Below are 22855 nucleotides of genomic sequence, written 5' to 3' on the forward strand. Positions count from 1 at the left end.
TTGCATGTCCAATCAGTGCTGCGGGAAAGTTAGTTCCCTCAGTAGTCACACACACACACACGCACACGCACACACACACGCACACGCACACACACGCATATGTACGTCCACTATTGATGGTTGAGATAGATGGATAGATAGAAACCATCATGTTTTATTTTTTATTTTATTTGTTTTTTACAATCAAAATCTAACAAAAATAAACAAGAAATACTACGTTTTTCACAAATATTAGTGTCTAGATTCTGGAATCGTCCATATTTCCTATTTGGGACATATTTTGGTGGCTGTGTGATGTTTATTGTTAATGTTGCCATCTAGTGGATGTAGCTGTTATGACGCATGGCTGCATTATGATGTAATCATCCTGCGCCTCTAACTAATATTTTAACCCGAATTTAGTATGCAGGCAGTCCTTGCTTTAAAACGAGTGAACGACTTGCCAATTTAAGGACATTAATTTTTCCAACCGCAACAACATCGTGTTTCCTAATAAAATATAAATAAGACATTTCGTGCGACGTGAGCGATGTCGAATTTCGGACAGAGAACCCTACGTACCCTGACAAATTTACGCAGGGCAAAAAAGCGATAATACAACGTGGGAAGGATAAGTGGACGTCGCGTGTGTTTTTTTTTTTTAAGGGGGTGTTTTTGTTTCTTTGATTGTTTGTTTTTGACATGCCACTCAAGATGGTCTACTTTTCCTCAACATATACGACGTTAGCTCGGTTGGAAATATAACACCGTTTTCATTCACGTACTGTAACTTGGTTGTTTAGCTGGAAGCGTGCTAACATAATGGCGAACATGGAGCAAAATTCGTTAGATCTTCACGGAGACGAAGAAATCATTGAAGTCATCGACCTGAACGACACCGAAGATGGTCCAGGTGCGTTGAAAATACACTGGACACAATCTTCAAACAACTAATTTTTTTTTATGTTTCAAGTTGAATCTTATTACAGTTTGTTAAGAGCATCTGATTATATCCATCCACCCATGATGATCCAACCACTTATCCATTTGTTGGCTGTACATTAGTCTTAAATAAATTAGCGTCTTTCAAATAACCAGTTTCAATATTCTTATTTTGCTCTGCAGAGGATTCTAGTGTGAGATTCTGCGCTCCCCACTGGTACTTGCTGGTCCATTACTTTCCTACGTTTTTAGTTTTGCCTCATTTAGGTAATAAAGGTTAATCAATCAGCAGCGTGATGGACAAGTATTATTCGCATACACACTGCACATTTGGATGTGACGTCAGCCAACTTGGGAAGCAGGAATGTAGCGTCCCATCATGGTGCTATCTGTTGCGCTGAAGAGGGGCTGTGCTTGTCAAACTTTTCACGCATGTGTGACACTTCTGAGGATCTGAGATTGCATTTCCTTTCTTTCTTTCTCTCATTTCACCCTGTGCTCGTACGGGCTTCCTCCTACATTCCAAAAACATACATGTGAGGGCCACTGAAATTTCTAAATTTTTGTGCAAATGTTTGTTTTTTATTTTTTTTCTACATTTGTCCTGCGTCGGCTGGTGGTCTCGATCAAAGTCAGCTGGGATAAGCTCTGGATCAGCCGCAACCCAAATGAAGATAACCACGATGGAAAATGGGTGGATGTGGCTTATAAATCAATGCTACAACTTTAACATTTGGCTTGTGCTCACAGATAACTTGGCAGACGACCTGGAGGACATCGACTTTGAAGAGGCTGCCAATGCAGACGACGAAGGCTGGGAGACGGAGGACGAGATGGAGTTGGAGCGGGATGATAGCGAGTTGACTTTCTCCAAACACACTGGTATCTGCGGCAGGCACTGTGGTCATTCTCTGCGATAAAGAAATGAGTCAGCATTTGAGTTTGAATTTTCCTGTGGTTCCCCCCGCTCAGGCTCTGTATTTTGCGTGAGCTTGGACCCAGCCACCAACAACTTGGCAGTGACAGGAGGAGAAGATGATAAGGCGTATGTGTGGAGGGTGAGCGACGGCGAAGTTGTCTTGGAGTGTACAGGTAAATCTCCACAAATATTCATTCAACATTCTCACTCTTGAGTGCAGTGAACCCCTGGGAAATTTGCCAGACCCACCCGCTATTGGTAACCATATACATTTAAATATAAAATAGTTTTTCTCATCCCAGGCACATTAAACTCATTTAACACGATTAAAAGCTAGGGTTGCAAAGGGTTGGACAATTTCCAACAAATTTTGGGAAATTTCCTGGTAAATTAAAATGGTGAAATTTTGAATTATTCAAATTCAAAGGTTGAATGTAAAGGAGTCATTTTTATGGATTCATATTTAATTTTGTCATTATCAGACGTCCATTCTAAATGATACAATTAAAAAAGGTGACATTTAAAAAGAAATCATTGATAAGTAGAACTTACGTGAGATAAAAATATTTTATTGAACAATGAAGTCTTTTAGTAAGGAATGGAAAAAAAAGGATGCAATTGCAGTGAGTGAGAGTACTTTCACAAAATGAATTTATGATTGTTTTTTTTTTTTTTTAATACACGTTACTTTTAGTTTGACAGTAAATTTCAACTGGGAGTGGCAATAAACAGCTCAAAGGCAATTTTTGAAGAATTATTCACTGTCTGCCAAGCTCCAGATGGTGAATAATTTGGCAGGGCAACGGCTCGTGTCTTGAAAAACTTGTAATTCGGGTCTCTTGTCAGCCGAGGCACTATTGTATACAAAAAAAAAAACCTCACTAGGAACCACAGATTTCCACACTGAGCCACTGTAGGTGACCCACGATACAGCGGGTCAACACTGCGCACCGAGACATGGAAAACCTGACTACTCCTCCCGTTTGCTCTCGTGCACAGGTCACAAGGACTCGGTTACATGTGCCGTGTTCAGCCACGACTCCTCGCTTGTGGCTTCAGGTGACATGAGTGGCCTGATTAAAGTCTGGAAAGTGGAGACGAAAGAAGAGATCTGGTCTTTTGAAGTCGGAGATCTGGAGGTAGAGCACATTTGCTTTGACTCCTTGATCTATATTGTGCAGTGAAAGCTCAAGACTTCTCCTAATTTTGTTTTTGGTCATTTGGCCCTCCAGTGGTTGGAGTGGCATCCCTGTGCTCCAGTGCTTCTGGCAGGAACAGATGACGGTAACGTGTGGATGTGGAAGATCCCCAGTGGAGACTGTAAAACCTTCCAGAGTTGTGCATGCCAGTCCACCAGTGGCAAAGTCCTTCCTGATGGTAAACAACACAGTCCCACACAATATAGTGATCCCTTCATTTAAGACATTTCTGAAATCATATTTCCCCATTGAAATGGTAAACAACACGCGACCCTAGTGAGGATCAAGCGGTTCGGAAAATGAATGAATGAATGAATATTTCCCCATTGAAATGAATGGAAATGCTGTTAATCTGTTCCAGCCACCTGAAATTGTCCATTAAGTGGCTTCCATACATTTTATGCTTTCACATTAATTTTGTGTGTTAAAATATGTTCACGTTGTATTTTAAAAGTGATGTTTTTTTAAAAAATCCCTTCTCCTCAGGCAAACGCGCTGTGGTGGGTTATGAGGACGGAACTGTGCGCTTGTGGGATTTGAAGCAAGGCAACAGCATTCATGTCATTAAAGGTGAATTTGTGTTTGTTATTTCTTTTAAGAATACCAAGAATTGAACTAAAACACATGTATAGAAAAATGAAAGAAATGAAATAGTGGGATGTCCATGGTTAAATCAATGTACTCCCAGTACTTCTTCATCATAAAACCTTTTTGAACCACTGTACAGGCAATGCTTTTCAAAGTGTTTCAAAAATGTTTTCCAGCGTGAAAATAAGTTGACAAAAGTAGCTGATAATTAAAAACAATTCATTTTGTACTCAATCTTTGAGTGACGGAAGAGGTGAAGAAAGTGTAGAGGGAAATGGCTGCTTTTGCTTTGGCGGTGAGGCACTTCACGTTAAAGGGTAACTCACCCCACTACTGACCCCTCACTGATATTTGAAAACAGTTGCTTTGGGAGACCACTGGGCTTGCGAGGAAGCAGAGGCTTATGCGTTGTCTGGCTGTGATTGAAAGCAGCACTGACAAACTACGGCCTAAATCATTTCTATACTGTGACCATCTATGCTGAATAAACTAACGAAACGTTATGCTAATAAATTACTAACCTGAAAATTGATATAAAGATGCTACTATTCCATCTCCAACTCACAATGGAGCCACTTACATGTCCCAAGGTGGCTACGCCAAGATTGCGGAAGTGATATCAGCATTCCTTCTTCGTCAAGTCAGAGGACAGAAAGCCAAATTCACATGCAGTGAAGATGACTCCACACACCCTTTTTGCCCCAAATTCAGAATTTCAGCATTCATTAAAATGTCAAAATAACGACCAGGACATGTAGAAAGCCACATCGACACCCGTTTATACATTTTATTTCGAAGAAAAAAAAAGATTCGAGGGTGAGTGGCTGATTTTTGTCAACATTTTTATGCCCTCTTTTCCATCACTTGTGTCCTCTGAGGTTACTTTGCAAAATCCATTGAAAAAGAAATCAAACGCAAAAACACACTTCTGTGACGTCATGTGACTCAAGGCAGTGTTTCAATGTTCACTGTACAACAGTGGACACCCCAGTTACAGTACATGAAAGAATCACTGCCTCAGTTCAGTGGAGGTGTTTCACTTTTAATTGACTTTGCATTTAATCCATTAAAAAACTTTTGTTTTTCAACATTTCAGTAACTTTTAAGCACAATACATTTTGATTGCATTTAATTAAGTCCATTTTTCGTAACAGTTACAAACAGAAAATTTCTCTCCCATGTAAAAAAAAAAAAAAAAAACAGGTAAAGATGGGCACCAGGGGGCGCTGACATGTCTTGCATGCAACAAGGACAGCTCTTTGGTACTCACTGGCTCAGTGGATGGTTGTGTAAAGCTCATCAACACTGCTACGGGCAAGGTAGGTGCCATGGCAACACAATTGGAAAGATGGATACACATTTTGGAGTGGTGGGAACTGAAGTTGATTTTTCAGCTTTCTGTACTGTACTGTACTTTCAAACGCTCTCCCATCTTATCTGATAAAACATACAAGTAGGTGACGCATTTCAGTTGTGTATGTGTGTGTGTGTGTGTGTGTGTGTGTCTATAGAAAGATAGACACACACACACACAACACGCAATGTATTTTTTTTCACAACTATTAATAACGATGGAAAACAATTTTTTCTGCAGTGAAGTTTTTTTTTGTGGTGCCATGTAATCAAAACAAGCGTTTTATATTATTTGACAGTAAAAAATCATTTGTACTTTTTTAGTGTACTTTGGTTGCAGTTTTTTTTTTTACCGAAGTGTCTACTTTTACCGAAGTACAGAATGTGCACATGTTTTCCACATGTGGTATCAGGTGGTGGGCATGTTCTCTTTGGATGGAAGCAAAGCCAAAGATGAGGAAGAATCCAACTCTGTGGAATCGGTGGGATTCTGCAACATGTAAGTCGGACGATGAGGAACTTTATTTATAGAGTGCTTTTCATGGCTCATTAAGATCAAGAGCAGGGTACTCATGCTGGTGCTTGACAGGAAAAAAGTGGAATGAATACCCCTAACTGAAATGCTCCTCGACACATAATTTTTTTTTTTCCTGCACATGCACACAACTGTAAATCCCATTGTAATATTCTGATTGATGCTTTTCAGTACCGGTAGTCTGTCTGGCAGTTTCAGTCGTATTTGAGAACAGTTCAGTGGTATATAGGAAAAAAATAAAACTCTGAAAGTCTTTAGCATTTAGGTGTTTGCGAGTAATCCTGAATCACATTTCTGCCGGCCCCTCATAAGAATGTGAACCACCTTGTGTCTTTGCAGCCTTCCGCTCATCGCTGTGGCCTATCTAGATGGCACCTTAGCCATTTACGATCTTTCCACGCAGATGCTACGACACAGCTGCCGACATGAGGTTTGCATTTGCCATTCTGTCACCCACAAACTCGGCACCGTGAAACTTGGGCTGTAAAATCCCTTTGACTCCCCGTTCCTCCAGGCTGGCCTTGTTCACCTGCAGTGGGAGGAGTCTTCTTCGCTGGTGTCCACCTGTAGTTTGGACGGAGTGCTGCGCCAGTGGGACGCTCGCTCCGGCAAGATGGTGTCTGAGTACCGCGGTCATGCTGCGGAGATCTTAGACTTCTCAATGAACAGGTGGGATATCACGTTAATTCATTTTAACTCCAGACTTGACCGCTGCTTGACTGTGTTCATCTCCTGCAGGGAAGCGACAGTGGCAGTTACCGCTTCAGGAGACAACCAAGCTAAAGTCTTCTGCCTCCAAAGGCCCGATCGCTAAAAAATAAAAGAGAGAGAGCGAGAGAGAGGAATCGGGACAGCACCTCAAGAGAAAAAAATGTCAACTCTTCGCTTGTGCTTGTTGCATCTTCGTACCATCTGATGAACCTCACTGAAATTATGTGTCAATGGAGAAATCCAAAGAGGGAAACATCTCCCTTCAGACTTGATTTGAATGTTGCGACCAGTGTCAACTTAATTGTAAATACATGAAAAATATACCGTACTAAAAGACACTTGTACTCCAGCTGTTTTGTATTGTTATTCTTGTGTAACAGTAATGTTGGGACAAATTGTTGGGATCCATGATTCGGACTCTCAAATGTTTTGGGTCCAAGGGGGATGTTTTTCCAAAGTTGACCCTCACAGCACCAAAGCAATTAAAAAGTGCCTCAAATTCTATCTTTCAAGGAAAAAAAGTTTTAATTTTTGCAAGAACAATGTCTTTTGTTGGGATGGAACGTGGTAATGTCACGGGAATTAAATTGTAGTTTTTCCAAGAATTAATCCACTAGGGAGCAAAGTAATGATAACAAACCATGAACTGATGATCTAAGAAATAAAGAAAGGAATTACAAGGAAAGAAACCAACATTTTAACAAGTGAATTTCAAAAATATCACCTTATTCTTGTTATATATTCTGTAATAGATGCCTTTATTCTAGTTTTTATTCTAAAACAGAACCAAAAAACCCCCCAACAAATAGCTTCATCTGCTGATATACGTCACATTCATATCGGAGCTTTTAATTGGCCCAAAGGAGTAAATTGGTTTGTATATATTTAGTTGGTGTGGATATGTACTGCACAATGTGGCTCTGAAAATGTCAAGATAAGCCTACTAGAAGAGCTGAACGTTGCTTGGGGTTAATCAGAAGCACTCTGAATGCTGGAAGGGGTGTGTTGCGCCCACTGCCACTTGGGTTTGAACGTGATATGAACGCATCCCAAATTTAGTACATATGAGGCTTAATTTTACTTTCCCGAGCGAAAACATTTTTTTAAAATTGCGTTGAGCTCACGTTCAGAGAACCTTTTCAAATGATTTGTCTCGGTCTCATTCGTATAAGTCACAAAAGCCTGGCATTTGCATACATGGCAATTTTCCGCGGATCCGCGGAAATCCGCCGTTTTATTTCTTAAATTGATCATTTTTGTGAATCGTCTAAATCCGTTGAGAAAAATTTACTTGACCGCTGCTTGACTGTGTTCATCTCCTGCAGGGAAGCGACAGTGGCAGTTACCGCTTCAGGAGACAACCAAGCTAAAGTCTTCTGCCTCCAAAGGCCCGATCGCTAAAAAATAAAAGAGAGAGAGCGAGAGAGAGGAATCGGGACAGCACCTCAAGAGAAAAAAATGTCAACTCTTCGCTTGTGCTTGTTGCATCTTCGTACCATCTGATGAACCTCACTGAAATTATGTGTCAATGGAGAAATCCAAAGAGGGAAACATCTCCCTTCAGACTTGATTTGAATGTTGCGACCAGTGTCAACTTAATTGTAAATACATGAAAAATATACCGTACTAAAAGACACTTGTACTCCAGCTGTTTTGTATTGTTATTCTTGTGTAACAGTAATGTTGGGACAAATTGTTGGGATCCATGATTCGGACTCTCAAATGTTTTGGGTCCAAGGGGGATGTTTTTCCAAAGTTGACCCTCACAGCACCAAAGCAATTAAAAAGTGCCTCAAATTCTATCTTTCAAGGAAAAAAAGTTTTAATTTTTGCAAGAACAATGTCTTTTGTTGGGATGGAACGTGGTAATGTCACGGGAATTAAATTGTAGTTTTTCCAAGAATTAATCCACTAGGGAGCAAAGTAATGATAACAAACCATGAACTGATGATCTAAGAAATAAAGAAAGGAATTACAAGGAAAGAAACCAACATTTTAACAAGTGAATTTCAAAAATATCACCTTATTCTTGTTATATATTCTGTAATAGATGCCTTTATTCTAGTTTTTATTCTAAAACAGAACCAAAAAAACCCCCAACAAATAGCTTCATCTGCTGATATACGTCACATTCATATCGGAGCTTTTAATTGGCCCAAAGGAGTAAATTGGTTTGTATATATTTAGTTGGTGTGGATATGTACTGCACAATGTGGCTCTGAAAATGTCAAGATAAGCCTACTAGAAGAGCTGAACGTTGCTTGGGGTTAATCAGAAGCACTCTGAATGCTGGAAGGGGTGTGTTGCGCCCACTGCCATTTAGGTTTGAACATGATATGAACACATCCCAAATTTAGTGCATATGAGGCTTAATTTTAGTTTCCCGAGCGAAAACATTTTCTTTAAATTGCGTTGAGCTCACGTTCAGAGAACCTTTTCAAATGATTTGTCTCGGTCTCATTCGTATAAGTCACAAAAGCCTGGCATTTGAGTTTTTCATCACTCGCCATTGCCGTGTATGCATTTGAACAGGGGTGTGGAGACTTTTTACATCCGTTGGAGGTACGTTTGCTCTTTTCGAAATGATACAATGGGCCGCCCGCCCCATTACCATGTCCCTGCACCCCACTTTGAGAACCACTACCCTCCACGAGTGATTTCTTGTGGCATCTTGTTGACATTTTATCAGATGACAACCAAAAGGAGCCTCTGTAGGGAGACGAGAAGTCTCCTGAAAAGGTGGATAGTTCTTAAGTACACTTTAATGTCATCAAGAAAGGGAGAAAGTGGTCCTTTGTCTGAAAAGTCCTGGCCTCATACTTCAACTCAATTTAAGCATAAGGGGGTTTTAGTTCAAGATTTAAGATTATTATCAACCCCAATTGATCAGACTATACAAGCGAGTTGCACAAATCTTCCCTGGCAGTCTGGGGCCTAACCTAATCACTGGGCGTCAGGATGATCTTCATTTTTTATTTTATTTTTTTTTATTCCTTCTCAACGAGTCGGCCTGCCTGGCACCAAAAACTGCGCTTGAGATCCAGCAATCAGTTAAACACAGAAACATTTAGATCCTATTTTTTTCCTGGGTGGTGATCCATGCTGGTTCTATTTCTTTGTACGGTCTGGTGAATTGTGATTAGAAATGACGTACTCTGCACATAAAAACAGATAAACTCATCTAATGAAAACTAGATCCACTTTTCATTCAGTGTGTGATTAATAGAGGATTCACATGTTATTCTGGAACTAAATTTTCACATTTTTATTCCTGCCAGTTGTCTGACATGATCTTCCTTCCACATTTCTCGACAACTTCAAACCCTTGGAACTTCAAACCGTTCAAGACTTTCAATGCATCTTGGGAAATCATTTTTCACACTCTCCAAATGAACATCTTTTTGCACAGATTCACGTTTTAGCATGACAGCATTCCCAAGAAAAATCAATGCAGACATTTGTCACATTTACCACATTTTTCAACCAGTTCAAATCATTTCAAGGGAAGTTCTTTTTCAAATGTGCAAAATGCTCACCTTTTTAAGAGTTCCACACAGATTCCCATCATCGTCCATATCAACCTCCCCCTTCCGCATTTCCTCAACCAATTTAAAACATTCCAACTGTAAAATGATCTGATGATTTTTCACACTCTCCCAACTGCCCAATTTTTCACGATTCCACATTTTGCCATGACATCGTTTCAAAAATGAATGCAGGCACGATTCAATCAATCAAATATCAACATTTTATTGATATATTTGCCTCCTCCTTCCACATTTCTCAACCAATTTCAAACCCTTTCAATCTGAAACTGGACCTTTTATTCCGCATTTCTTAGAGAATGCCGGCAGACATTTGTCCAATCTCTGAACCGCTTATCTTCACTGGGGTTGCAGGAGTTGCCAGTACCAACCAACCCTTTTGTTCAAGACTCAACCCATACGTTCCTTGTTTCCTTTCCTACCTCCCTTCGGTGCGTGCCCCTTACTCCTTTGAGTTTGTCATCCACAAAGGAGGCTAAACATCGTGTGCACAAGCGCTCCTTCCTTTTACCGTTAGCGGAGCCCTCGGCTCACTGCGTCTGGTTGTGTACTTCACCTCATCCAGACATGAGCGTGAATCGTCACAATGCAGCCTTGGCCATTGTAAAAAACTGAGGAAGGTTCCAGCTTGACCTGGCCAAAGTCTGACCTATTAAATGTGGCCTGCTGTCATGGCCGCAGACGGGCGACAGACTTGTTTGAGGCGTGACCGTTTCACTTTGTAAAGCGCTCCGCGATAATAACATCCCGAGTGAAAAGGTGTGGTACTCCTTTCAAAAACCTTTATTTTGTTATCGTTCGGGAGCCAGTGGTGATCCAGTGAATGTTCACTACGGGCTGTTGTGAAACGAAATATGAATGGCCCCCGTGCATGTCCTCCCTGTGATGTCCCATCTAGCCCGCTCTTCCTGTGTAGTGTCTTCCCAAACGCGTGCAGGCTCGGGGAAGCTTGTACCATTATCTGACAGGCGCTGGGCCGGTGACCAAACTGTCATGGAAAGAGTTTGGAAAACAAAGCAGCCTCCACCGGCCTTCCATCAAACGCTGTGTTTAGATACGAGGCGAGCATGACAGCTGTTGTGAATTTCAGACATACAACACGGTGTCGCCTGTGTGTGTGTGTGTGTGTGTGTGTGTGTGTGTGTGTGTGCGTGTGTGTGTGTGTGTGGTGTGTGTGTGTGTGTGTGTGTGTGTGTGTGTGTGTGTGTGTGTGTGTGTGCGTGTGTCGCTCGTGCAGGAAGATTGTGCATCCAAGGGAGTATAAAAGTATAAAAGTATATGTGAGTGAATGAGTGAGCTAGAGTGAGCTTGCGTGTGCGTGTGAGAGCAAGAGTTCTCGAGCGTATGGTTGTGTGTGAGTGAATAGGTGATAGAATGTGTGTTTGTTTGTGTGGATTTGCGTCTCAAAGCGTGAGGAGTGAGAGAGTGAGTGTGTGTGAGTGAGAGAGGAATTGTGAGTGAGAGTGAAAGGTGCGTTTGATTAAGAGAATGCGTGTGTGAGGACATGGTGAGTGAGTGAGACAGTTTGTGTTTGTGCATGTGTTTGTCCCTGCGCGTGCCTCTGAGTGAGTGAGTGAGCAAGCAAGACTGTGAGTGAAAGAGTGAACGTGTGTGAGTGAGTCAGAATCAGTTTGAGAGTGTGTGTGGTAGAATGAGTGCATTTACTTCAGTGAGTAAATGTGCATGTGTGAGCGAGTTGTGAAAGCGTGAGTGAGTGAGTGAGTGAGTGAGAGTGAATGAGTTAGTGTGAGAAAGCCTGCGTCTGTTTGTGCACACAAGATTTTTTTTCAGATATCCGTGCCTTTTACTTTGACTCATGACATTTGAAAGTACGCCATGGCAGCAGGATGTGTTGATCAGATAAAAGCTTGAGTCAGCATAAGTTAACTTTTTTTTGTTTTTTTTTTTTAATCAATGTGACCACTTTGCAAATGAATAAGAGGGAAACTTTTTTTGCGCCGTATTTTTCCCATTGTCCCAAGTTTTTAAAAAGTGTATACAATTGACTGTGAAAAAAAAAAATCATTCTTTTGTGAGTCTTTTTTTTCCCTAGTACTACTTGAGTACAAATCGCGAATAACTTTGCCACCTCCGTTTGGTTCTCTGTGTTCCAGCAATCCGCTCACCAAATTGAGTATTCTCCCAGTGAGCATCAACCTGGAACTTGATTACATGACTTTAGACAGCGGTGTAGCTCAGAGCGGTTGCAAAATCTGGCTGCTGACCAATCTTAACCATGAATCTCATTATGAAAGGAACAAATGTACACCCTGGCCGGGAGGGGGGGAAGAAGATGCAAGGGACTGAGAGAGCAAGTCAGTGGGTCAGACTGGTGCCTCTCCTCCTTCTCCACCTCTTCATCCACCTCCTCCTTCTCCTCTTCCTCCTCGTCTGCCTTTTTACGGCGTGTGGACAGACGGACGTCTGGGTTGATCTCCCGCAGTGTCTTGTGACGTTTCCCGATCTCGGGATCCACTAAAGGGATTAAAAAGGAAGCGACTATGATCATCTGACCGCAGATGTGACGGGCAGAAGGGATGATAGCAAGCTGAAGTGGTAAGACCAGACGGATCTTCGATGAAAGGTAAACCTGATTTCACTGACCTAGTTTGTTTGCAAAACGCTCACTTTGTAATATTCCATAGGTTGTGGGACTTGCAGGTCTTCCTATAACATAGAACTGAATGGGCGGGTGTGATACAGGATGCAATCTACACATTGACATGTGTCACATGCAAGGGTGGTTTTATTGGCAGGTTCTGCAAACATCTTCCCTGCTTCATAAACTGCAGTTTTAATTCAAGATAAAAAGCATGTGGGATCTTTTTTTTTTTTTAATGCGATCATAAGCACTGACCTACATTTCTAACCTGAATTTGTTTCCTGAAATGGAATTTGTCTTTTGTCATCATTTTGGATAGTTTCTCTTGGCTGCACCACTCCCAGTACATAAAAGTGGATGTTAATTTATTTTTATTTTTTTGTCCATTCAGACTTTGGCCTCGATGTCTCTGCCATGTCAATCTAATCTGCCCAGAGCCTTCACAATCAGCAGTGCGGGCTGAAGTCAATGAAACAAGGGGCCTCTTTGGATTCTGTTTTTCGCTTCGGCAATTAACTTTCCTATTTGAGCGAGGTAACTTGGTTTTCTTGGAGGAAAGCTTACTCGAATTCTAAAAATGCTTCGGAAAGGTGACCCAGTGCAATTGATGTTGTCATCATTTACGGCAGCAGCATTTAAAGCAATAGGACTCCGAGGAACTGTAGCGACTCTACATGACGACCGGTGACGTGCGTTTATGACCGTTTATGACCGGTGAAGCACTGACTGGAGTCGAATCTGAAAATATGAAGTCATAAGAGAAGATTGGCCGACATTTCTCTTTTGAATTTAATTGAAACTGTCATGTTGAGTCTGTTTTAATTGTGTTTCGGCTCCAGCTGGAGTGAAGGGCATTTCCCTCCAGCAGGCGCACCAATTCCGTGTTTCTTAATCAAGCCTTGACGAGTATTTAAGGACCGTCAAGTTTCCAAGTGGCTGCTGGATTAGTGACCTTGCTTTCTCAACCTCGCGCTACTTTCCATAGTCGCAATCGTTAGTCATAGATTTTAGTTGCTAGTTAAAATTTTTTCTTACTGCTCTTGGTCTTTGGCTTCGCGTTATTGGCTTCTTAACATTTGTTTATTCTCGGTGTTCTCTAGTACATTGGCTTTTGCAAGCACTTTTGTTTATGCGTTGTTTTTCCTGGCTCCTATTGAGCCGTCGATTTCTGTCTTTGTCAGTGCAGTTTTCTGTAAATAAATATTTTTAGCGCACTTTGTGCGAGCCTCCATTTCTGGAATCCAAAAACATTATTCGCTTCGGTCCAGAATCTAACCGAAACATACCTTTTGAATCAAGGTCATAATTGAATTTTTGAATTGCAGGATTGGTTTTCAAAGCTGTTAATTATGCTTCAATTAATTCAGCACTGTTCAACAATGTGAGGGCAAGAAAAAAACCAGAAGAATATTTAATATAATGTTCATAGTTTTTTTTCCTGTCTGTTTTTTTTTTAATTAAGGGATTTATGCTTAGCTTTACATTTATTTTATATTTATTTTATATTACCTACACATTTGGTACTATAACTACACCTCCGGTGTTTTTTTTTTTAATCAAGGAGCGTATATATTCTTTCCATTTTTAAAATGTTTTTGTCATGTTAAGTATTGATTCGGAACTGCTCCATATTGTACGTTTGTAGAGTATTGATGGTTTCTGTAACTGATGTGATATTTGTGGTTTTAAGAGATGAAGTCGAGTAACCAAAATGTGCCAAATGCGCAGGCCGCCACGACTACATCTCTGTTCGTACGTGTGAATGACAAGTGAACGTGACAATTGCACTCACACTTGAATTGTGGTGTCCTTGTCTAAAGTGGTGTGATTTGGGCGTCCCGCAGGGTCATCGCACATTGATGGGAGTGCAGCTCCTGCGTTCACATCCCCAACGATGGACTGCGGCGACCCTAGCGCTCTGCTCAACCGGGAACACCTCATCTACGCCATCACGGTTCCGCTGTCGGCCTCGATCATCCTGGCCAACCTGGTCATCATCTTGGGGATCGTGTGCAACCGCCAGCTCCACAACACCCCCAACTACTTCTTCCTGAGCCTGTTAGTGGCGGACCTGTGCACGGGCGTGGCTCTGCCTTTCATACCTCTGATGGGACTGAACCGAGAGCTGAGCTTCGGCTCCTGCCTGGTGGCGCACATTTTCCCAAACTTCCTCTTCCTGGCGTTTCTGCTCAACCTTGTGATGGTCCACTACGAGCGTTATATTTGTATCGCGGAACCCCTGCACTACAGCAATTTGTGGATGCACCGAAGTTTTCCCCTGGCCCTGCTGCTAGTATGGGCGCCGCCGCTTCTGTACGCGTCGTTGCCCGCCTTCGGCTGGAACAACTGGACCGGCCTGGACTGGAACGGCTGCTGCGCGCGTGGCCAAAAGTTGAGCGTCTCGTCAAATTGTTCCACCAATGTCACCGCGTGCTGCTCATACAGACGCGTGTTCCCCAACGCTTTCATCTACCTGGAGGTCTACGGTCTCGTCCTGCCTGCCATTCTCACCATTGCCGCCATGACGGGACGCGTGCTGTGGATCACACGAGGCCAACTGAAGGACATCTGCCGGCTTCATCGCTCGGTGGAGCGCGGCCAGCCCTCGGACCGGGAACAGCGGCTGAACATGCGCTACACTCGCTGCGTGGTGGCCGTGTCTCTGACCTTTCTTGCATGCTGGGTTCCTTACCTCATCTACATGCACGTGTGCATTGCCTTCTTGATCAGCGACACCAAATGGAACTCCAACACACTCATCGTACTCTCGTGCACCGGTATCGGCAGTATGGCTGTGGTGCCGCTGGTGTTGGGCCTCGCCAACAGGCAGTACACAGAACCAGCGTACAAACTGCAACAGAAACTTCGAGACAGGTTGAGGCAGAAGATGCTGACATCAAGAGAGCCTGAAGTAAGGGAAAATACCAATGACAATCTTGAGTAGCTCCTGTTCAGATGCAGCTATAGACATACATTATTCATGGTAATCTTTGGCTTTCATTTGAATACAACTGAAGGGTTCAAAGGCATAAGACGTCTCCGTTTTTTGTGAATTAAATAAAAGGATTTTTTTTTTTTTCATTTCCGATTCCAGGAAGGCTAATACGGAAACTTTGATTTAAAAAAAAAACCTTCCAAAGCAGTTTTAGAGGTCAGTTTATCACAAAACTAAACTATTTCATGAAAATATTTCAAAATGTTTACAAAACACAAGACTTTCCCCCAAATAATGAGTATTATGCTGCATTCACACTGGAAGCAATGGCAACGTGAACTTTCGCCTCCGGTTATCCGCCCAAGTTTGATCACGGGAGTTGTGTAATGTGAGTTTGCTTCATTCTTGCCACACTATCCTCTAACTGAAAAAAAAAGCCTGAACATTACTAGTCAACAAACAATTGACTAAGACAACCAGTGTGTTGTTTGTGCTAAAATTCGGGCTAATGCTATTGCTAGCTTGTTTGGAGCCAACAGCTGAAAACAAGTAGCTTCAAATTTACACTTAGCAGATATGACAACATTCTGACATCTTTTTTGTCAAGAACTTTTTAATTCCTCTCACATTTAAGTGTACACATTGTAGTTAGGCTTGATGGGAAAGATTTCATTCTTGTAAGGGGCCCCAGTTCCGGTACATTTTGAAAATCCCTGCTGTACAGTACTGGAAACTCAGAAGCAAGAACTCAGTTTTTTTTTTTTTTTTTTGTTAACACTCTTCTAACGATAGCAGTAGGAGCCGGAGAAGTTGTTGTATAAAAGTAGCAGACCACCTTGCACAGGCTGCCAATGAATGGCAGGGCAAATGTGAATGGGGCATTGTTACATTTGACGCAGGAAAACCATACTCATGACAATTAGTCGCCAGATAATGGCATTTGAGCGTCATGTCTTGTTATTTTGGCTGCACTTGAAATGATTGTAACCAGTTTCCCTCTACCTCCTGCCTGCAATGTTTACTCCCACTTTCCCCAGCAGTGTTTATCTATGTACTGGTATGCAAGCTGAGGAGGAGAGAGGGATGCACTCCCTAGAGTGGTCCATCTACAGTAAGAAGGAATAACATTGACCTTTTTTCCGTGCAGACGTTTATTAGGAGGCTAGAAATGTCACCGTAAGGACCGCAAATGTTGGCTTTGTATATAAAAAGATGTGTTTGCTTTCAAAGCAAAGCCTATAAGAGGAAATTACATCTTGAAATAAATGTGGATGATATGCTGCACGTCTTATGTGTTTCCTTGACTGAAAATGGGCTTTTAAATATGTAGCATGTAGCACGTGGGTGGAAAGAAGACAGAGTGCAAAGATGGACCGAGGAGAAAGGGCAGACTTTAATGAAATTAGTCGCAAACAAGGTCTGAAATTATGCATGGCGTGAGGAGAGATGGGATACCCTCATGGGATCTGGGTGTTCCTCCAGCATGTTTAGTCCATGTACAAATATGTTTTCCACACTGGAAGAACACATGTCACAAAGACTTATTAGAGCCATATTCCACATTTTGCCAAATCAATCATAATCATAAACAAATACTGCCTTACTGCCAAAATTAATAGAACTGAACACATATTTTTTTTTCTTATTTATGAAGCAAAAACTCCCGATGACATTATATGTTTAAAAAAAATGCTCCCAAAAATGTCCATCCGATTTCTTAGCACGACACTGATGCATGATGATTCCCTGATTCATTCTGGGCTCTTGTAATCATCTGTGTAATGGGAACTTTGGGCCACCACTCTCCCTGCCTCCACGTGCACCTTGATGAGCACCCGTCTCTCGGCTTGGGGACTTGCTGCTTGGATGAGGTAAGGTGTGATGATAGTGGTTGGTTTTGGGGCTTGCGGCTTCTCACGTGCTCCTCGCTGGGGAAGGCGCTGAAGGTCTGCGTGCAAGTAAGGAGGTGGATTGGTTGGTTTCGTTTTAGAAATCTGAGCAAAAGAAAGGTTTGGATTTAGTGGAACACAATGCTGTAATAACATGAATGCAGGAGTTGTTTAAAATACAGTTTTATTCCTTTTTATACCGTACTTTAAAAAAGTACTGTGTATGGTTTCCCCCTCAATTACAATATAGTGTGTGAAAGTCATCTGGAATGTGTCATTATGATTCTCAGTGGCGGGCGCTTCCAGTGGCACATGCAAAATTGTGTACATTAATTCCTGTCATGCACTTAAATCCAGATTCTTTCTCAAACTGTTTTCACCTATTAAAATGTTTTGTATTTTCTGGTCACTGTACCATCCTGCTATATGCTGTGAAATAGGTCATTGTTTCCCAACCTTAATTGAGTTAATGCAGATATTTTTCACAAAAAAAGGTAAAAACATTTAAAAACTCAATATTTTTAACTAGGAAAAGAGCACACTATAATATTGTAATTCATAAAAAGAGAATAAAATAAAATGTAAATAACCATGCATCCATACATCCATTTTCTAATGAGCTTATCCTCACAAGGGTCGCGTTGCATGCTGGAGCCTCATTTTGATAGCAAATGAGTCGGAAAGCGTAATAGAAATAGGTTGCTAAAAATCCAACATATGATTTTGCACCGTATGGTTTGTCACCGTGGACATTCACTGCAGATAGTTTCTCACCTGAGGTACGTATGAGTTTGTTCATTCTGCAAAGAGACAGAGCAAAACACTGTGGTAAGTACTGCTGATCACCTTTCACCAGAGGTGAAAAAAGCACTCACGCTCTGTGCTTAAATACAAGTACAGACACTAGTGTTTAAAAGAAGAAAAAAAAAAGACCGCAGTATAAGTCAAAGTCAGTGGCAGTGTGGCGTCCAGAGAGAGGACCAGAGAGGGCATGATACCCCCCCCCCCCCTCGAAAAAAATGTTTGAATGTTGATTGTCACGTAACCGCAAAGACATGGGAAACGGACCTTGAAAATAATAATCAGACATTAAATCACTATCGCAATACTGGGGGGGGGTCGCAATTAGATTTTTTTTCAAAATCATTCAGCCCTCACTCAAATACAGATACATGGAAAATATACTTATTTAAGTACAGTAACTATACTTCATTACTTGCCACCATCGTCTTTGTATATGTTTAAAACAGCCTGCATGAGTATGTTTCCTCTTGGTTCAACTGTACCTCAGCTCCTCGCCTTCCAGCAGCTTGTGATAGGTGGTGATCTCAATATCCAGGGCCAGCTTGAGGTTCATCAGCTCTTGGTGCTCTCGGATCTGGCCGGCCAAGTCGTGCTTGGCGCGCTTCAGGGCCTCCTCCAGCTGGGCGATGTCCTTGCTGGCCCTCTCCAAGCTTTCGTCGCCTTCCATGATTGCATTATTGATGTCTTTCTTCAGAGACTCTTCCTACAGGCAAAGGAATATGCAAATGACTGTACTCTATGTCACAAATTCACACTTTCGAGGCATAGCGTTCTTTCTCAGACTTTGGAAAGAACCTGCGAAAGGTGCCGACTGCACCTTTACTTTGACCAGAGCCTTTTTTCTGTATCTGTACATCTAGTTAAGCGTGAGTACTTTTGCCACCGCTGTACACCAACCTTTCTTTTGAGAGCATCCAGGTCTCCATTCAGCCTCTGGATTAAGCGCACCATGTCTGAGATCTCTTTCCGTATATCCCTCAATTCTTGCTCTCGCTGGCCCGCTTTCAAAACCATCACATCCATCTAAACGCAAGAGAAATCAATCAGTAGTGTCAATCAATTGGGTAACTTCTGACTTGTAACGTCTTCCCGCTCACATTCTTCTGGTTCCAGTGCTCGGCTTCCTCCCTGGTGCGAGCAGCGATGTTGGCGTACTGACTCTTGACATTCTCGACAATCTCATTCATGTCCAGAAACCGCTTGCTGTTTTCTCGTATGACCACTGTCTCGTTATGGATTTGAGATTCCAGCTCTTTGATCTCCTGCGAGGAGTGCCGCAATGTCAGCGGGGGTAAAAAGCAAACAGGAAATAAACCTCCTTGTTACCTCCTCATAGCCGACCCTGAGGAAATCCAGCTGGCCGATCAGATCTTCCAATTCCAGAGCCAAATTGACAGCTTCCAAGTGACCTTCATCAGCATCCTTTTGCAAAGCACAATTTCATACATGAGACTCATGACTTTTTATCCAAAAGTGTCCTAATGCAGTGATTCCCAACCAGGGTGCTGTGGTCGATCATTAGGTGTGCAGTAGTGAGAGGTAGAACATATGAATGCTCTTCCACTCGGCGCGGCTGAGTTATTTGCGAGTCCTCCCTCAAACATCTCTAGTTGGTCCAAAATGCTGCTGCTGACTTCCTCACTGGAGCTCGTAGGAGGGAGCACATAAATTAAATTCTGGTCTGCCTTAAAATCACTTTAAGATTATTTTATTTGTCTTTAAATCTAGAAATCATCTCCCTCAACTTAACATCTCTGAGCTCATCCAGCTCTATGTACCTGCCCAAAGCCTCAGGTCAGCGGACCAGACACTACTGGACACGCTTCGTTGCCGGTCCCTCCCTTTTGGAATGACCTCCCGTTAAACGTTAGGCAAGCCCCCCTCCCTGTGGACATCGTATGTGAAGATGCTTATTATGTGTTTGTTTACAATAAAAAGATTGAAAGTCTACCAGCCACTGTGTCTGTCCTTCACCGCGTGATACATTATAACTAACGATGACAGGCCATCTTAAGGGCACAGTGTGTAGAATGTAGTGCCATCTTGTGGTGAAATAATAGAATGCAACGACCTAAGCTCAAAGCATGTGCATGTGCATTTGCCTTTACGGCAGCTCCTATACTTTTTGTTCTTTTACTTTCTTCCTTTCATAACTTTTCTGCTGTAAATTGGGAATTTCTCCATTGTGAGACGAATAAAGGTTTTCTTATTCCTATTCTTATTATTTCGAAGCATGTGCACTACAGTGCCTTAGAGAAACCATTTTTCGCAAGCCTACCACCGATTTCTTCAGCAGAGGTGCAAGGAAATGGTCAGCCCAAACGACTTGTAGTATTCCCACAAGTGACGGCGTAAGTGCATAACATGACTACACACGCTGTAGTCATCATATTGAGGAACTACCTTGGCTAAGCTGGTCTCCTTCAGGTTTCCATCGCAGAAAGATGGTGGTGAAACATGGCAGCCTCCTTTAGGGGAGGCGTATCCTATGTAATATAATTAGCGATTACTTCATCGACAATTATATATAGAAATTATATTGATGTGATAGTGCATATTTTTTCCATATTATTGAAATTAATCGAAGGTTTTTGAAATATTGAACAGCGAAAAATCAACACATTTTGACACAGTGTCCCTTTTCGCTAACATTGATATGTTGTGTTGGCAATCACAGAGGTGCTCTCATGGTACACATTGCACTTTATATTCTTTGTTGAGTGTGAAATGATCTTCATTCATTTTGTGCATGCGATACTTTGTTTTTCATTTCTACCACCCCACCCCCCTTCAATGTTGCTGCTGTCGATTGCAAATTTCTCCATTGTGGGACAAATAAAGGTTTTCTTATCTTAAACTTTGGACATTCTCTGTCTTTTACGGACTCTTTACTCCAAGCAACGCAACAACTTATTTCTACGCAGCGACTGCAGTAACATTAGCCAGTGTGGAAAAATGATCCCTGCAAAGCTTCAAGGCAGAGATTTTGTGTGTTCCTTTTTTTGTAATTGACTTTTTCAAATTATTTGATGAAGTTTTGCTATTTATCTAATCACACAGCCACTAAAATGCATACAGTGTCTTCTGGAAGTTATATGCTTGCAATTTCTGTTTTTTTGTGTTCAAATATATTTTACAAATTACAAGCGTGTTATAAAGTTTGGAGAAGCAACAGGAGTAGCTACAGTACCTTTTTGGTGACTATAAATTCATTCTCCAGTTCGGCTTTCTTCAGCAACTCATCCTCATACCTGAGGCCAAAATGACATCAGAATTTTAGTGCCGGTCGTCGACAGAACATGTCAGCGACATTGAGCTGTCACCTCTTCTTGCTGTTCTCCACCTCCTCCTGATTCCGAAAGAGCTCATCCTCCAGTTTCGCATGGTCACTAAGTAATTTGTCAATCTGTTGCTTCAGTTCCTCCTCCAGTTGCTTCACCACGCCCTCAATTTTGCCCTCATAAGCCTCCTGGCCTTGGAGGATCTTCAACTTTGTGTCCAGTTTTTTGTTTTCAGCCTCCTGGTGTTTCACCTGACACATGAAGACAGGTGATGGTTGGTAATAAACAAATAAATGCATGTTTTCATAATGATTTAAGAATCACAGAAACAATACCTCTTTTACATGGAGTAAAATATTTGAAATAATAATAATACGTTTCTAAAATGCCAGTTATCAACCTGTAGATGCTCACTTCCACAAACAAATCTAACACAAAACACAAGATTTTTTTTGTTACATACAGTACAATAGATTTACACTGTGATAAATATATTCATTTTACAGTGGTTTTAAATGACTTTAAGTTCTACTCTTTACCTTGTCAAGATCAGATCTTTACGTTTCTTCAAACTCCAAGGAAGATTACACAATATTCTTAATTATTTTCCAAAAATGTAAAAAAAAAAAAAATAGGTGGAATGAAGTTGTATACTTTTAAATGTAAAACTGTAAAATATTCTAATGTTATATCCATCCCTGTTTTTATTTAAGAAATTAAAAAATAGAAAAATTTAGTTCGACAAGCTATCATGATTATTTTTAATTTTGATTATGTTTTTTTTTCCCATCTTCCATTTTTCTGCACGTGGCCCTCAGTGAAAAAAAGGGTTGGACATCACTGATTTACAGCAAATAAAGTGAAACACAAACGAGTATCGTCGCCCCACACAAATATGTCAATTTATCATAACATAAACTGACCTTTTCAATCAACCTGACGAACTTGTCATTGAGTCCCACCATGTCGTCCTTCTCCCTGAACTTGCCCACCGAGGAAACGTTGTTTCTCGGGTTGCTTCGGTCTGGCGTCGAGCTACCGCTGGGGGTGTACGACTGGCTGCTGTAATTTTTGCCTTTGGACATCGCGAGGCGCCGAGGACTGCGAGATTACGCACAACACGTGAGAACTAAATATCGGTGCAGGATGGGTTGAGCTCACCGGCTCACCTTCATTTAAAGTGGGGAAGGGCCACGTGTTGCCTCCCTCCAGATCTGCCAGCCTCCAATCCAAAAAGGAAAAAGTGGAGGTGGCAAAAGTACTGTACTCATTCTGTACTCAAGTAGAAATACAGATAGTTGTGCTAAAAAAAGACTGGTACTTCTTCGGTAAAGAAAGAAAGAAAGAAAGAAAGAACATAAATTACCGTAAAAAGCGAGATACAATGACAGATAAAAGCATTCATGTATATTTATTAATCTCAGTTAATCAAGACATTTGCAAAATGCAACTGAGTGCTAGGCTTGGATAGCGCCTAGAAAGAAGAGTACATGTAGTGTATATGCTGCCTGTTACTGCTCTACACTGAGAAAAATGATTCCGGTGGGAGATCCACATTTCATGTTGCATGCTG

General features: G+C 41.6%; 3 protein-coding genes across 4 annotated transcripts; 2 read left to right on the forward strand and 1 right to left on the reverse strand.

Moving 5' to 3' along the window:
• The first annotated feature begins 431 nt into the window (after positions 1-431).
• On the forward strand, positions 432-6704 carry aamp (angio-associated, migratory cell protein). Its single transcript, XM_019891681.1, has 11 exons — positions 432-892; positions 1672-1803; positions 1894-2013; positions 2840-2979; positions 3073-3217; positions 3526-3609; positions 4831-4946; positions 5394-5479; positions 5855-5945; positions 6030-6184; positions 6254-6704. The coding sequence occupies exons 1-11, from the start codon at positions 802-804 to the stop codon at positions 6327-6329; spliced, it is 1236 nt and encodes a 411-aa protein (XP_019747240.1). The 5' UTR covers positions 432-801; the 3' UTR covers positions 6330-6704.
• Positions 6705-12066: 5362 nt separating this feature from the next.
• On the forward strand, positions 12067-16585 carry LOC109528269 (G-protein coupled bile acid receptor 1). The gene is made up of 2 exons (XM_019890649.1): positions 12067-12355; positions 14218-16585. Exons 1-2 carry the CDS (start codon positions 12349-12351, stop codon positions 15315-15317), a joined length of 1107 nt encoding a protein of 368 aa, XP_019746208.1. The 5' UTR covers positions 12067-12348; the 3' UTR covers positions 15318-16585.
• A 94-nt stretch (positions 16586-16679) lies between these two features.
• On the reverse strand, positions 16680-22469 carry LOC109528661 (intermediate filament protein ON3-like). 2 transcript variants are annotated; one of them, XM_019891544.1, is made up of 9 exons: positions 22206-22469; positions 21325-21533; positions 21192-21252; positions 19328-19423; positions 19099-19263; positions 18899-19024; positions 18484-18704; positions 17972-17997; positions 16680-17256 (listed from the first exon to the last, which is right to left on the reverse strand). In XM_019891544.1, exons 1-9 carry the CDS (start codon positions 22365-22367, stop codon positions 17060-17062), a joined length of 1263 nt encoding a protein of 420 aa, XP_019747103.1. In that variant the 5' UTR covers positions 22368-22469; the 3' UTR covers positions 16680-17059. The 2 variants fall into 2 exon arrangements, with proteins under 2 accessions (XP_019747103.1, XP_019747104.1); XM_019891545.1 differs by lacking the exon at positions 16680-17256 and adding an exon at positions 17292-17302 and having other exon boundaries at positions 22206-22464.
• Positions 22470-22855: the final 386 nt, after the last annotated feature.

Source organism: Hippocampus comes, unplaced genomic scaffold, assembly GCF_001891065.2.
Source record: "Hippocampus comes isolate QL1 unplaced genomic scaffold, H_comes_QL1_v1.1 scaffold174, whole genome shotgun sequence".
NCBI lineage: Eukaryota > Metazoa > Chordata > Actinopteri > Syngnathiformes > Syngnathidae > Hippocampus > Hippocampus comes.

Excerpts from the sequence above, each read along its gene's own strand:
- aamp (XM_019891681.1), top strand. The coding sequence starts at position 802 with ATGGCGAACATGGAGCAAAATTCGTTAGATCTTCACGGAGACGAAGAA. Across the intron at positions 2,980-3,072 it reads TTGAAGTCGGAGATCTGGAG|TGGTTGGAGTGGCATCCCTG; the intron begins GTAGAGCACATT and ends TTGGCCCTCCAG. Across the intron at positions 5,946-6,029 it reads GACACAGCTGCCGACATGAG|GCTGGCCTTGTTCACCTGCA; the intron begins GTTTGCATTTGC and ends CCGTTCCTCCAG.
- LOC109528661 (XM_019891544.1), bottom strand. The coding sequence starts at position 22,367 with ATGTCCAAAGGCAAAAATTACAGCAGCCAGTCGTACACCCCCAGCGGT. Across the intron at positions 19,424-21,191 it reads AATTTATAGTCACCAAAAAG|GATGCTGATGAAGGTCACTT; the intron begins GTACTGTAGCTA and ends GCTTTGCAAAAG. Across the intron at positions 19,025-19,098 it reads AGCACTGGAACCAGAAGAAT|ATGGATGTGATGGTTTTGAA; the intron begins GTGAGCGGGAAG and ends TCTTGCGTTTAG.